General features: G+C 40.7%; 1 protein-coding gene across 1 annotated transcript; it reads right to left on the minus strand.

Moving 5' to 3' along the window:
• Nucleotides 1-655: 655 nt before the first annotated feature.
• Nucleotides 656-13,437, minus strand: LSM11 (LSM11, U7 small nuclear RNA associated). The gene is made up of 4 exons (XM_044661751.1): nucleotides 12,966-13,437; nucleotides 2,730-2,869; nucleotides 1,661-1,744; nucleotides 656-1,084 (listed from the first exon to the last, which is right to left on the minus strand). The coding sequence occupies exons 1-4, from the start codon at nucleotides 13,435-13,437 to the stop codon at nucleotides 707-709; spliced, it is 1,074 nt and encodes a 357-aa protein (XP_044517686.1). The 3' UTR covers nucleotides 656-706.
• Nucleotides 13,438-15,149: the final 1,712 nt, after the last annotated feature.

Genomic DNA, 15,149 nt, shown 5'->3' on the forward strand with positions numbered 1-15,149 from the left:
AACATATGGATTAAGCTACCAAATTCACAATGACAGCAGGGCCAAGTGTGGTATATTTACAGCTAGGTGTTTATAGCATACCACCTGTATAAATCCCCCCTAATCCAAGTAGGTGGGTTCCATGGGTGTTAAGAATGCTCAATGAAACTCATAAATTCTAGTCTCTGATCAGGAGAAAGTCAAGTGGGATGAATGGTATGATACCAAAGGCAGTTGTCAGTGCAGGGTTGGCAGCACAATACATACCACTATCTCTTAAAAAGAAATTCTATAAGCACTCACCATAGAGATACCACATCATTGTAAAGAATGGTTTCCCTTTTCATGCTATTGTATCTGGGGTGAGTTAGAAACACACCATGACCCTAGCAGAGTCAAAAAGGCCATCATTTTTCTAATTTCTCAAGAGTATTGATAGCAGCACATGAAACCAAATCTAATTTATATTTATGAATAAATGTATAGATCTATATTTCATAACAATGCCTTCTGCCTCTGAATAGCCACTCATTCTAAAAAGAGTCTTTCTTTGCTGACCCCATCTTTGTGGACAAACCAATATATCTAGACTCAGCTCCTTCCTCTATACATCCAAGATCAGAGGGAATCATTCCAACTTAGCTTTTCACAGAGATGCTAAAAAGCACAGTGCAAATGCAATTTCATGCAATTTATTTTAAAAACAAGGTACTCAAAGCTCAGCTGGTCACTGGGCAAGGTGGACAAGTAGGACATTCTCTCCTCGGATAAATATCTGGTTAATGTGCCGTGTGAATACCTGCTGGTAATCCACTTTGGGCTTCTGCCTTTTCTTACGAGACCGACCCCTTGAACTAGAACCCCCTGCACTAGAGCCCTCTGTCCGTGTAGTCCTGCCTGACATGTCAGACCTGGCTGCCAGAAGTGAAGAAGGTGCCGAACGAGAACGTTTCTGTGATCCCCGATCCTCATCTCCTCTCCCCCACACTGTGGCCATCTTCCAAGTCGATGTCTGTGAATATCGAGACAACGTGGAATCTTCAACCATTGACCTGGAGTCAGCTTCCCTTTTAGAGGAATCCTGAAGTTTGAGTCGGTCAAACAGCTGCGAAGAAACAAAGCGAATATTAGCTGCCCTCTTGACATTCTACATTCCCTTTTTAAAATACCCATTCCTGTCACTGTAGAACAGTGCTTTGCCTTTCTAAAATCAGTCAACACCAATTTCTCCCATTCTCATCAGTAGATAAATTAATAAAGGGACAATTAAGAAAAAAGTCACCTGCCATTTTATGTGACTAATTATAATTAACAATTATACATATATTTTATATATATAAAATATATAAAAATAGATATAAACATATATATATAAACTAAATATAATTAGCAAGATTTATTTTTATATTGAACTAAAAAGACACTTCATCTTTAGGTGATGCAACATAGGTCAGACTTAAATTGGGGTGTGTAGAAGAGAATAATCAAGTCCTTATCACCATACCTTGTTTCCAGAAATGAAGGCTTTCATTAATTGGAAATATGGAGAATAATGATACCAGTCCTTACACCCCTTACTACAGTTCCCATCTTATTCCTCCCCTGCCCCCAATCTTAATATAGTATTTCTTAATCCTTAATACAATACTAGGTTGTTAGTAAGTAGGGGAAAATGTCTTACCCTGGTGAGAGTTAAAGGAGGTTCTCGTTCAAATGCTTTGCCCAGAACTGGTTTTCTGTAAGTCTCATCCACATCAGTAAGTGCCTTTAAAGAAAACAAGGAGAAAGATTGAAAATGTTGTCAAAAATCCCAGCATATTCAGTACTTCCAAAAAGCATTCTCATCATTAGATAGCAACCACAACTAGCTATCTCAATTCACAAGAAGTAAATAATTAGCACTGGTAATAAGCAAATAAAAGCAATTTTAGTACTATTTCTAAATCATCTGTGGTCAAAGATTACAAAGTATTAAAGTTCACTTTTACTTCTGATCCTCGTTTATTTTTTCTCCTGAAAATCCTCTGACTGCTGAATTGTTCCCATTCCCATTTTGAGGGCCATTTCATATAACCTCTAGTTTCTTTCTCTTTCTCTGTCTGCTATCCATGTCAGCAACAGGTAGGAAATGACTCATGTTATATAATAAGATCTCCTGACATCACCACTGTCATATACTATTTATTACCAACTATCTTCCCTTTGATAGTCTTTAAGAATAAGACAGATAGTATTTAAGAATAAGACATCACTCATGAATTCTGTTTAAGAGAATGTATGTGGGGCTGTTAAAGTACAGTGAATAAGTTGGAAAAGTTGTAGGAGGAAGATAACCACAACTCCTGGAGAACAAACTCCAGAATGATGACACCTATATATTACCTTGTATTATAGTTTATTTATGTACATGTCTTCTCTCCATTACTAGATTGTAAGTTCCTGGAAGGCAGAGTCTTTGTCTTATATATCTTTGTATCCCCCCTACAGTGTCCAGCACAGGACTTTGCATATAATAGATGCTCAAAGAATACCTGTTGAATGAATGGATAAGAGAATTGGCTTTGGGGGGAAAGGAAGCAAAGTGGAACACAGATCTTATGCAGGTTCCAGTAGAGCTTAAGGACTCCAACTCTTCTCCAATGCAGTTATCAGAATAATTGCTATTCTAAAAAGGTTATGTAGATTACCTAATCAAATGAAGGGCTAATTCCTATGAATTTTTTTCCAGCCCCATAAAAAGAACTAATTACCATATTCCAGAACTTGTCAAATGCAACCAGGAAGCCAGAGCAGACACCCCGAAGCCCCTTGAAAGTGCGAATGTGAACATTGACCTTTACCCCTTCTCTGATACAGCGGTGAAGTTCACCCAGTGGGCTGCCCTCATGCACTGGAATAAAAAGAACACAATAGTCAGGGTAGCACACAAATGTCTATGTCAGGAGTCAGAGAGGCAGAATGATCTACTACTGAATAAAGTCCAATATGGTTTCCATTTCCAGGTTACCTTTGTAGCCTACTACTCCTTTTTATACATATTATGCTCCAATAAAACGGGACTACTACTTGTCACATGAATATGTCCCATATATTACACTCTAAGTTTCACAATGCAGCAGTTCCCAACCCACCTCTCTCCTTCAACCACGGAGAAGGACCACTAGACTGGGGGAGATTCTGATATAGGTAAGCTAGTAGAAGGAACTAAGGCACTACTATACTCCTGGCCCTTGTCCAGCAACAACACCCTTTCAAGATTGAACATTATTACTTGTCTGCCACTCACTAGTACCACTATGGTTAATAATCTGCCGCCACTTTTATCTCTCCTTATCCTGAAATCACTCAACTATCAGTCACAGAGAAGAAACTATTCTCAATCTCTGCCTCCCATTCCCTTATTCCTATCTCTGCAACCTTAATCTACCTATCTCCCACTCTAACTCTACCCACCTATTCCATTGTATCTTCTGGAATTCCTGTTCATAAACAAACTTCCCTTCATTCTGGATCTCTTTCTATCTATCCCTCATTAAGAGAGAGCTTCTCCTAGATGATGCAACTAGATGGCCATCCTCTTCACCAGTGCTCCAATCTATGAAGCCCTGAAGCAGAGTCAGAACACTCTGTTCTCCTCCACTATCACTTCTAGACTTTCCTTTTACTGATGTCATTCAGCAATGTCTCTTCTTTTTAATTCACTCAGTTACAGCTTCCCACCCAATCCAGAAAATTCAGTACTGGCTGGCCTCCAAGCCATTCTCCTCTTTTTAAAAGTAGTTCAGCATTTGGTTGCTCCTCCAAACTTCCTCACTCCCATTTTCTCAATCTCTCTCACATGACTTACTCCTTAACTATAATGAAATAACACAAAGGGGTAGTTAAACCCTGACTCTCACCATTATCCACAACTGTTCCACTTCCTTATTAAAAAAAACCTCTTACAATCTCTTATCTCCCATCATCCTGTCTCACCCTATGCCCCATCTCTCCAAAGTTTATTCTTCACTTTCATTGAAGCATTTAATCCTTTTACCTCTGAATATATTCTAAAGCCATTACTTCTGCTCTGGCTTCATTTTCCGTTTTTTCCAGTCTTGACTCCATGAATTTGGCAAACTAATTCCATACAGTGTTTCACTGCTGCAAAACCTACCTTGTCACATCTGAGACCTGCATTGCTCCTACCTTCCACTTCCTATGTCCTTACTCACATAATGCTAAAGAGAGCTAGGGGAAGTCACACAATAATGCCAATTAGGTATATTATAAATTCATGTTATCCAACTTCAAATAGGCTCACTTTGCAAAAAGTCAATCTCTTGCTTCTTCCCTTCTCTTTATCTCAAAATCTTTTGAAGTGATCTCCCACACTTTTCTCCTTTTTTGCCTCTGACAAAGAAATGGCCCTTTTCTTTGCCAGGGCCAACCCCTTTAGACATATTCCTTTAATCACATTTCCTCCCACTTTTTCCAGTAGATGGCGACCTTAACTACCAAACCCTCAATTTTCAACCCTTCTTAAAACACTGATTTCTACCCTATTGTCTTCAAATAATGCCCAAGTCTTGTCTCTTTCAATTAAGTTAAAGAATAAACACAACAACAAAAAACCTCCTCACTAGAAACTATCAACTCATCAAGCTTTGGTCTTATATCTCTTTTCCCTTTTTCAGCTTAAGTCCTAGGGAAAAAAAAAACTGTCCCAACTGTTATGAGGAGGATTACTTAGTTATTATTTAGGAGACTTAGCAGAAAGGGCTTGAGAATTCCAAATGGAATGGGGAAGCAGGAAGTGTGCTCTCTCTCTGAGACGGATTCCATGGTGGTTGGGACAAGTTGTAACTGACACTGGGAGACCTCAGAGGAAGTGGAGTTTGCACCCAGATTTCCAGAGATACAGAAGGAAGACTGACATCTACTTGTGGGAGGTTTTGGTAGAGACTATTAATCCCAACCTGAGTTGCAGGTTAACTTGGGCTGAGTTAGCTCCCAGAATCTACCCACCTGAAAGAGTACAGCCAGTGGTCCTGGAGGAGCTGCAACATCGCTGAAGTGTGTCAGGACTCTGCTGTGAGGATACCCACTTCAGTCCTGCTATTCTCTGGGCTCTGTCTTGCTTAGGTCTCAGTTGAGTGTAGATAAGTCCCTCCCCTGACCCTGTGATTTGCCCTTAGTCTGGAAGTGTAGAAACCCAACCCTTATTCCCATCCTTTACCATAGTTCCCTTAATTAAATTTGTTACAAATTCTTGTCATTTGCTTGCTAGTTTCCATAGGCCCCTTGTCTAGATGGTGCAGGGTGACTGTTAGGCCTAACTGCCACTTCCATTAACAGACATTTTCTTTAGCAGTTAAACCCAGTTTCCCTAACTTGTTAAGTCCCCATCTTTTGTCATTCCTGTCTCCCTCACATCCTTCTGGACCCACATTAATATTTAAGTTAACTCCCCTGGTTTTCCCCATAATACTACTCACTGCCTCTATTTCCTCCCCTTTCTCTAACTCTTGGTAATCTGACTTCTAATCTCATCACTAACTAAAACTGTTCTTTCCAAAATTACCCCCAATCTTGTAATTGACAAATCTGAAGGTCTTTTCTCAGTCCTCATTCTTCTCAATTTATTTTTTGTTTGTTTGTTTGTTTGTTTTAAAAACCCTTACCTTCCACCTTGAAGCCAAAGGCATAAGAGTGGTAGGGTAGGCAATGGGGGTCAAGTGACTTGCCCAGGGTTACACAGCAAGGGAGTGGCTGAAGTCACATTTGAACCTAGGACCTCCCATCTCTAGACCTGGCTCTCAATCCATTGAGCTATCCAGCTGCCCCCTTCTCTATTTATTGTTGACCACTCTTAATAGAGATTTTCTCCAGTGACACTACTCTTTCTTGATTTTCAGCCAACACATCTAACTGCTTCTTAGTCTCCTCTGAAGTTTCATTATCCATATTACACAGATCCTGGCCCATCTTCTCTCTATATACTCTCTTTTTTTAATTTTTTTTTTAAACCCTTAACTTCTGTGTATTGACTTATAGGTGGAAGAGTGGTAAGGGTAGGCAATGGGGGTCAAGTGACTTGCCCAGGGTCACACAACTGGGAAGTATCTGAGGCCAGATTTGAACCCAGGACCTCCCATCTCTAGGCCTGGCTCTCAATCCACTGAGCTACCCACCTGCCCCCTCTCTCTATACTCTCTTGATGACCTCATCACTTCCCATAGGCTTATTAGCACTTTATGGAAATGACTTTATATCTTTATATCCAACTCTGGTTCTCTCCCCTAAGCATCAGTCCTGAATTGTCAATAAACTTACTATACATTTTGAACTGGATATCACAAAAAAATTACAAAACTCAACATGTCCAAAACAAAATTTATTTTATCTTTTCCCAAAAAAATGCAACCTTTTTTCAAACATCCCTATTTCTGTTTTGTTTTGTTTTTTAAACCCTTACCTTCTGTCTTTGTACCAATTCTAAGACAGAAGAGTGGCAAGAGCTAGTTGATTGGGGCTAAGTGACTTGTCCCATGGTCACACAGGTAGGAAGTGGCATCCCTATTTCTGTTGAAGGCAGCATCATTCCTTCAGTTTTCCAGGTCTAGAACTTTGGTACTATCTTAAACTCCTTATTCTCCCTCAGCTACATGGTAGCATATCAACAGACAAATATTGCCATTTCTTCCTCTATCTCTTGCATTTAGTACCTTTTCTCTACTCACATGGACACCTCAAATATTCATCAGCTCTTCCCTAGATTATTGCAACAGCATCCTAAATGGTCTTACCTCATTCCAGTTCATCTTAGACCCTACTATCAAAGTGATTTTCTTTAAACAAAGGCAATGTTGCTACCAGCTCAATAAATTGCACTGGTTCACTATTGTTTCTAGGATTAAATAAGTTAAGGTTTTTTTTATTTTTATTTTTTAAAACACTTGCCTTCTGTCTTAGAATTGATACTAAGTATCAGGCAGAAGAGCAGTAAGGGTTAGGCAACTGGGGTTAAGTGACTTGCTCAGGAGCACATAGCTGGAAAGTGTCTGAGGTCACATTTGAATCCAAGACCTCCCATCTCCAAACGGTGATATCTAGCTGCCTCTGGTTTAAGCTTTAAAGCCTTTCACAACCTGGCAACAACTTATTTGGCTATCATCCAGCTAAACTGACCTTTAGGTTCTTCAAACATGACATTCCATTGCCCATCTCCATGCCTTTATACTGGCCATGCCTGAAATGTACTCCTTCCTCACTTCTAAATAAAAGAATCCTTCTCTTTTTTTTAAGACAAAGTTCTAGCATGCATGAAGTCTTTCTTCATCATTCTCTCAAATGCTAGTGCTCTTCCCCTCAAATTATCTCATATTTAACCAATGTATATTTATTCTCTTTTTTGGCTGTTCTGTATATCACATACACACACAAACATACATACGTATTGGTCTCCCCTGTCAAAATAATAAGTGCCTTAAGAGAAGGGACTCTGATCCTTTTTGTTTCTATCCTGAATATATACACTTAAAATATACATATATATATATATATATGATATTGAGTACATATGCACAGTACCCAGCATACAGGAGAAACATAATAAAAGTCTGCTGACTGATTGGCATATCCTCCCTATCTCACCAGGTGGAATCTTTACCCACCCTTTAAGAAGGTTCCCTGATCACCCCAGTGAAAAAGAGTCCTTTTTCAGAAGTCTGATGACTAGGGCTGTACTTGCTTATGCACTTACCATGCTCTCTTTTGTATTATGGTTGTGTAGAAATCTTATTCCCCTAATATACTGTAAGCTCCTTAAGGGCAGAATCCTGGTCTCTTCTATCTTTGTGACTCTCTCAGAGCCCAGCAGAGTGCCCTGCACACAATAGGCATTTAATAAGTGGATGATGAATGAACTTTAAGCTCTGCCCAAACCCAGTACAGAACACAGTTTATGTTTCGATGTGTCTCATTGTTGCTTTCCCCACACATAGCAAGATGGTGTCCCCATAATAATATAGCAGAACTATTTTATGTATGGATACACACATATACAGACAAAAAGATGGACACATACATTCTCTAATATATGTGACCTGCATCATCCACTAGGATGAAGATTTTCTTCTTACATTGGTTCACTCTATCATATCAAAACTAAACATATTTTTCTTCAAAGCCTTCTAACAAACTGTTCTGCCCCATTCATCTGAATAATTCTCACCCCCTTTGGCAAACTTTCTAGTCAAGCCAATTTAACGTGCTTCCCAAATGATCTGTATACAAATTGTTCTCAATCCCATGCCTTAAGATATGTCATTTAAGTAGGTTCTTCTTGAATTCCATCTCAGAGTCACAAAAAACTCAACATTCACATGTTTAAAGGAGTGAAAAACTTAATTTGCCCTAAATATCCATAATTCTAAGACATTTGCAAAAACTGCCTGGATGCAAAAGCATAGTCTACTCCATATCTGGACTCTCTGAAGTCGGATGATTTAACTACACACTGTCTTCATACAATATGAAATATTGATTGAAATCCAAACTCTGATGGTGTAAAAGGCACATGCCAAGCATGTGGATTCTATAAGATGGCAAATAGATGCCACATATAAGGATCATTATGACTCAGAGAAGGAATGCTGGGACTATGAACTTTAGCTTTTACTGTTCAACTCAATGAGGAATCCTTTTCCAAGTGCTTAGGAACAGTGATGAATTTTATAAAAATTGTTATTATTTAATTTTTAAGTACTCGCAGTGAGCTAGCTATGCTGTACCAAAGATACACAAGGCAGAATAGCTTAGATATATATGCCATTACTTTCTCTTGTTTTATAAAGAAAAATAATAGTGTCAGCTCTTGTCTAAATTTCTGGGTTCCTATTTCCCCCTAATCTAATAAATTGATGACGTAGGTCAGACAAGGATTAGCAGTGGAAATTACTTTTTGAGAAAGTGGAGGAAAGAGGCTTGGCAGGTATGATTTGGGAGGGTTTTTCACCCTGAAAGGTCAATGGGAGAAAAAGTTTGGCACAGGTTCACTCCCAGTTCTAGGAATCAATGATCCCAAATTAGACTTGGGGGAAACTCTTGAACCATACTTTAGTCTTCTATCTCAAGATTCCATATTATTAATTTTTAATAATGTTTAATAGTATTTAAGGAAGAAGTGGAAGAGATTGTAAACAAAGTTCTATTTCATCCACATACTTTCAAATACACTGGAGTCAAAAAGTGCATTTTAATTTTTGTAAGCATATATTTACTTATAATAATGGCATTATTATATGCTATCATCACCATGTCTGGATATGTACCAATAAAATTGGCAACTTTTTGGTGCACATTTCTGAAATAACTTATTTTATAGGTATGTTTAAATTCACCTTGGTTGTTTACTTACCCTTATGTACAGTGCTAGCTCTCTCTCCCTTTCTCTTTATATATGTATATATATGAATGCATGTGTGTGTGTGTGTGTGTGTGTGTGTATCTGGACCTATATAGGATTTCATTGAAGGGGAAAACTCCTGGCAGAGAGGAAAGTAGGAAAGTCCCTAAACTAATTTAGTCTACATCTGGCAAGGACAGTCATCCTGAGGCAGAAGGGAGGGTTACGTTAAGCAAGGTCAAATATTCCATACATGTATACTGCAGTACCATACAGTATACTGCAGGACTTGAACTCAGGTCTTATTGACCCTGAAATCTAGTCTCTACTCACTATACTATGTTGCCTCTACATAGTTACATTACATATCTATACATATCTATCTATATATATATACACACACACATGTGGAGAGAGACACATACAAAATGTGTGAGAGAATATGTGCCCAAATGAACTCTTCAGAGGTAAAGTCTTATTTTTTCCTCCAGTCAAAAAGAAAATAGGAATGGTAAAACATTTTCTAAAACTGCTCTGTGGCTCCCTTATCCAATAAACTTTGAAAACCAATTAGTCAAATAGCAAACCTAGTTTAGGACCTTTCAACTCACATCTGTGGCTTTCATGTGCATTTTTTCCCTTGAATGGTTTTAATAAGGTGCTATTCCATGGAGCATTCCTCTCCTGCTCCTGGAGAGACCACCATACTTTGAGGGTAACAAAGCCACATCTTAGTAGGGGAAGAATCAACTTGGTATTGTCAAAATGCAGCACCAGCACCAGCACCACCTACCAGAACAAAAAGACAAAGTAAAAGTTAGCTCCAGACCTGTCATTCCTTCTCTAAGGTAATACCACCTGGAAGTCTATTAAACACCTAAAACCTCAAAAAATACATTCCTTATTCTTCCTAAATATCTTCCCTTCCCAATTTCTTCTATTATTGCTCACAAAGATATCATTCATCAGATATTCATTGAGGACTTATTATATGCAAAATACTGTAGGGAATACAGAGAAATAAGATGTGGTCCTTGCTTTTACAGAACCTTTGGTTTAATACACATGACATCCCTTTAGAACCTTAGAATCATTTGGAACGTCATTCTCCACTTTTTCTTTTCTACCCTACCATCACTAAATCCTGCCCAAATAATTCTGTCAGACCTATCTCTTTCACTTCTAGTTACAAAGCCACCAGGCTCATCTAGCTCCTTATCACACCTCATGACTAGATTACAGAGCCTTCTAGCTAGTGTCTGTGCCTCTGGATCCTCGGTGTTCCCTGCTACACACATACCTGCTAGAAAAATCTTTCAAATAATGTTATCATCGTCTCATTCCCATACTTTAAAATCTAGGGTGATTCCCTACTTTTAGAAATCAAATCCATCCTTCAGTCTGGCCTATAAGGCCTCCTCCCAAAACAATCTCCTCCCAGATTTAATTTCTCTTTATGACCAACACCAAGTTTTGCTCCACCAAAGCAAATCTACTTATCGTCCTTTGTGACTTATTTATTGTACTCATATATTTGTACACATTTCTCCTTTTTCCTGTTCTTTTCCAACTCCTGTCCTTTCCTTCTCTGAGAACCTTTGGTTCACTTCCTTTAGGAAGCTTACACAAGCCTGATGATTCCTACTCTATATTTGCCTTGACTGTTCATGTGCTCTAGGCTTCATGATTACTAATAATCCTTTTTTGGTGCACATATCAGACACACTTAATTGCTTCCAGTGACATAATAGAGATTTCTGTTCCCAGAACAAGTTTTCTAAGAACTCCAGAGATGATTTGGGATATGGAAGAGTTGACCCTACAGCTCTGGTCAATTTGAAGAAGTCTCAGAGTACTTCTTCCTAGAACTATTATAGGAATGTTCTGTGGTCTCAGTAATGTAGCATTCTGCAACAAAGTAACACAACTATGCATACAGTGGCCTTCTAATTAATTAGTGTTACAATCTGAGACCTAGCTATCTAATTCACAGAAGAGATGTATGGTCTTATTGTTCCCATTTAGGAACAACTTATGGACTTGATGTAGACAGGCAAGATGTGCTGTAAATTCACGAAAGGAATCCTATGGCCCCATACATCATTTACCTTAACTTGTTACAGCTCTATATCTTGTCAGTAGAGATGTTCTTTTTCAATAAACACACCACTAAGAGAAATCTAAACATCACTCATTTAACATACTGGCTCATTTAAGAGGCATATTATAACAATTAAGCTATCAGGATACAGATGCTTTGAATAGCTAAGTAGGTCATTTTGTTCACAGGGCAGATGTCAGAACTGCCTGCCAGATGACAAAGGTATAAGCCTGGCTGTTTATTACATTTATACAAGACCCAAATCGCACATTCTAGCAACCTCCATCTCCTACAGTTCTACTATCAGAATTTATTAAGAGATTCCCAGAAATTTCCTCATGCAACTTGAACCTCTGGAATTTAAAGAAACCCACAATTATGGTAATATGAATCCACATAGTTCATGCATCCAGAAGGCAAACAAGGTGTTGTTCTTAGTGGCAGCCCCTGCATGCCAAGTTTTATATCTTTTGATTGATTAAACAATGTGTATTTAAAGATTCTGGAATCTACCAAAGACTCCTTAGCTCAGCACTGGGAAAGCTGGTAGAAAAGGGAGAGACTAAGACACTACTAAGAGTAGATGTCCTTTATGCTGTCCACAAACCCCACCATAAAGACACTTTTTTGAATTGCTGGCCTAGCAGACCTTCCAATAAACTATACATATGGATCTTCCTCAAATCAAATCAAACAAAAAAAACTTCCTTGAATTGTCAAGTAGACTCATTTCAAATCAACCATCCAACTGTCCCCCATATTAGCCATGCAGACCTCTCTACATCCCCTCAAATTAGCTATGCAGACATATGTAATTCCTCCTATATCAGAAATGAATATTCTCCACATATCAGCCAGACTTCCTACAAATTTTCCTCATATCAACCATGCCAACCTTCTCAGTATCTCTCATATAAGTCATACAGACCTTCCTCAGATTCCCCCCATCTTAGTCACACAGACTGTCCCCAAATCTTCCCATGTCAGTCATACAGACCCTCCCTTTCCCCAATATCAGGCCCACAGACCTTTCCCAGATTTCTCTCTCTCACAGTATAATAGGATCATAGATCTAGCACTGGAAGGGACCTCGGGGGCCATCAGTCTTACCGAGACACTCCTTGACATCCCCTCTGAAGCATCAGTCATACAGACTCTCTCCCAAATCCCCCATATCAAAGATACTGAGCCTCTCTAAAACTTCCTACATCAAACAGACCCTCTCCATATGCACCCCCATCAATATCGGCTGTGTAGACCCTTTGCCTCATCCCCTCCATGTGTCACACAAGACCATTTCCTCATATCAATAAAACTGGACCCTCTCCATTTCCCCTATCAGTCCTGCAGACTTTCCGCACCTCCCCCCATCAGCTGTACAGACCCTCCCTTCACCACCATCCCTTACCAACTGTGCAGACCCTCCTCACTCCCCAACAGCTGTGCAGATCTTCCCCACCCTCCCTTTATCAGCAGTGCTGACCCTCCGGCACTCACGGGGCATCCTGGTGAGTACGTTGCGCGGTGCCTTCCTCCGGCGGCCGGGGCGGCCGCTGCTGCCGGGGCCAGGGCCCCCGGCGTCCGGCTCCTCCTTGGTCACCATGAGCCGGCGGAGCCGCTGGATGCGCTCGGGGTCCGGGGCGGGCGCTCCACGACGGCGAGAGGTCCGGCGCGCCGAGCTGGAGGCAGACGACGTGGGGCCGGGGGCTGGAGCGCCCGGAACCCCGGGGCCAGCCTGACCCCGAGCCCGGCCACGGCCCCGGCCCCGGCCGCCCAGGCGGAGGAAGCTCTCGTACTCGGCCAGGTTGTTAAAGCAGGGCGCGTTGGGGTAGGGGATGGGCGGCAGGCGTGGCGCGTAGAGGGCCAGCAGTGGATCGAAGCGGTCCGAGTTGATGTCCAGCCGCGGGCTGGGCGGGCTCCCGGGGCTCCCAGCCCGGGCCGAGCTCCCTCGCCGCTCCCGCTCCTCCATGTTTGAAACACCCGCAAGCGGAGGCCGATGGGAAAAAGAACCAGTCTCCGAAAGGCGGCCGCCAGGGGGCGACGCGGCGCAGACGCAGTGCCACTTGCCGCCACTAGAGGGCAGCAGGGTCCTGCGAAGGGGCAGCCCATGGGGGAAGAGAGCGAAGTAACCTTGGATTGACAGCTCGAAATGGGGCAGGGGTGAGAGGAAGAAAACGAAGTGAATTTTCCCAGGATTACACAGGGAGAAAGAAGCCAAGCTGAGACTCTGCCTCTTCTTAGAAGGTAGATTCTTAAGCTAGAAAGCCAGTGCTTATTCCACTAGGGCAAGAAGGGATCGTAGAGGACATCTTGTCCATTCCCGCCTGCCCCTTCATTTTACAGATGAAGAAACTGAGGCCAAGAGGAATTGTCCAGAGGTAGAAACACTGGAATATAGGTCCCCTGGGTCAAAATTCAATGTTTTTTATTAGAGCTGGAAGGGACCTCAGAAAACCCTAGTCCAAAGTCACTCTTAAGACCACACAAATAAAATACATAACTGTCCGGACTTGAAACCAGGTCCTCTGACTCCAAATCCTGTGCCCTACACCCATGTCACCGCTTAAACTAAACGTTAGTATTCAGGTGATATGTACTATCTATTGTTATTTAATTAATTTACTTTATGACCAGCTTGCTCTCTGATGATATATGCTTCATGCATGAAGGATAGAGTTGGTAAAGAAGGTTCTGAATAATCCAATCAGTCATGACTTACTGGCACTTCCTTGACTCACACACCACCAGCCCTCTCTATCACAGATGTTTCAGGGAAATGAATTGTTAAAATTAAAGTTGGGAAATAAATAAGACTGATGGATAGACCCCAGCCATTGCTTTCCCCCACTGAAATGCAGAGGCAGACATACTATTAGGATATAATAGAAGAAACCACAATAAACAAGGTACTGCATTATTTAATGAGGATTTTTTTACAACACCCATTTCTGAAGCATTCCTGAGCAGCTGGATCCTTTAGCTAACATGTTTCTGAGGAAATATAATCTCAAGTGCTTAGATGAAGTAACAAAAGATTCAAGGGGACTTTAGTAAGAAAAAAAAAATTTTTTTTAAATTTTGCTGAGGCTACAAGGCAGCTTAGTAATTAAGGAACTGAGTAAATTGGTGAACTGTCATTAAGATGGAAAAACATAAACCATGTACGGGATCTCCAGAAATGCAGTAAGGCTGGAATGTTTGAGTGTGTCTGTGCAGTAAATACGAGATCATGCTGGTAAGGTAGAGTGGAAGGAAGGAAACAAGCATTTATTAAGTGCCTATTATGTGCCAGGCACTGTACTAGGCATTTTAACAAATTTATTTCATAGGCAAGGATGGACAAGATGACCTCTACAATCCTTTCTTGCCCTAATGGAATAACAACAACTCTGAGAGTGAGGTGCCTTATCACCTCCATTTTACAATTGAGGAAATGGAAGCAAACAAGTTAAGCAACTTAACCAGGTAATAAATGTCTATTTGATGGGTTTGAACTGAGGTCTTTCTGACTCCAGACCCAGAACTCTGTCCATTGAACTAGCTAGCTCCCCAGATTGTGGTGGGCCTTTGCTATAGAAGAATCTTGAGGGCCTTGGCTAGGAGTTGGAGTTTGGGAAAGCCCCTACAGTTTCAGGATAATGTGCTATCTATTCTTATAATGCTGCCATGGATCAAGGAATG

This window comes from Gracilinanus agilis, chromosome 2 (assembly GCF_016433145.1).
Source record: "Gracilinanus agilis isolate LMUSP501 chromosome 2, AgileGrace, whole genome shotgun sequence".
Lineage (NCBI taxonomy): Eukaryota > Metazoa > Chordata > Mammalia > Didelphimorphia > Didelphidae > Gracilinanus > Gracilinanus agilis.

Bases quoted from the DNA above. Each gene is read 5' to 3' on its own strand.
- LSM11 (XM_044661751.1), bottom strand. From the start codon at position 13,437: ATGGAGGAGCGGGAGCGGCGAGGGAGCTCGGCCCGGGCTGGGAGCCCC. The intron at 1,745-2,729 runs GTAATTAGTTCT...TTTTCTTTAAAG, and splicing joins TTGACAAGTTCTGGAATATG to GCACTTACTGATGTGGATGA. The intron at 1,085-1,660 runs GTAAGACATTTT...GTTTCTTCGCAG, and splicing joins CTCCTTTAACTCTCACCAGG to CTGTTTGACCGACTCAAACT.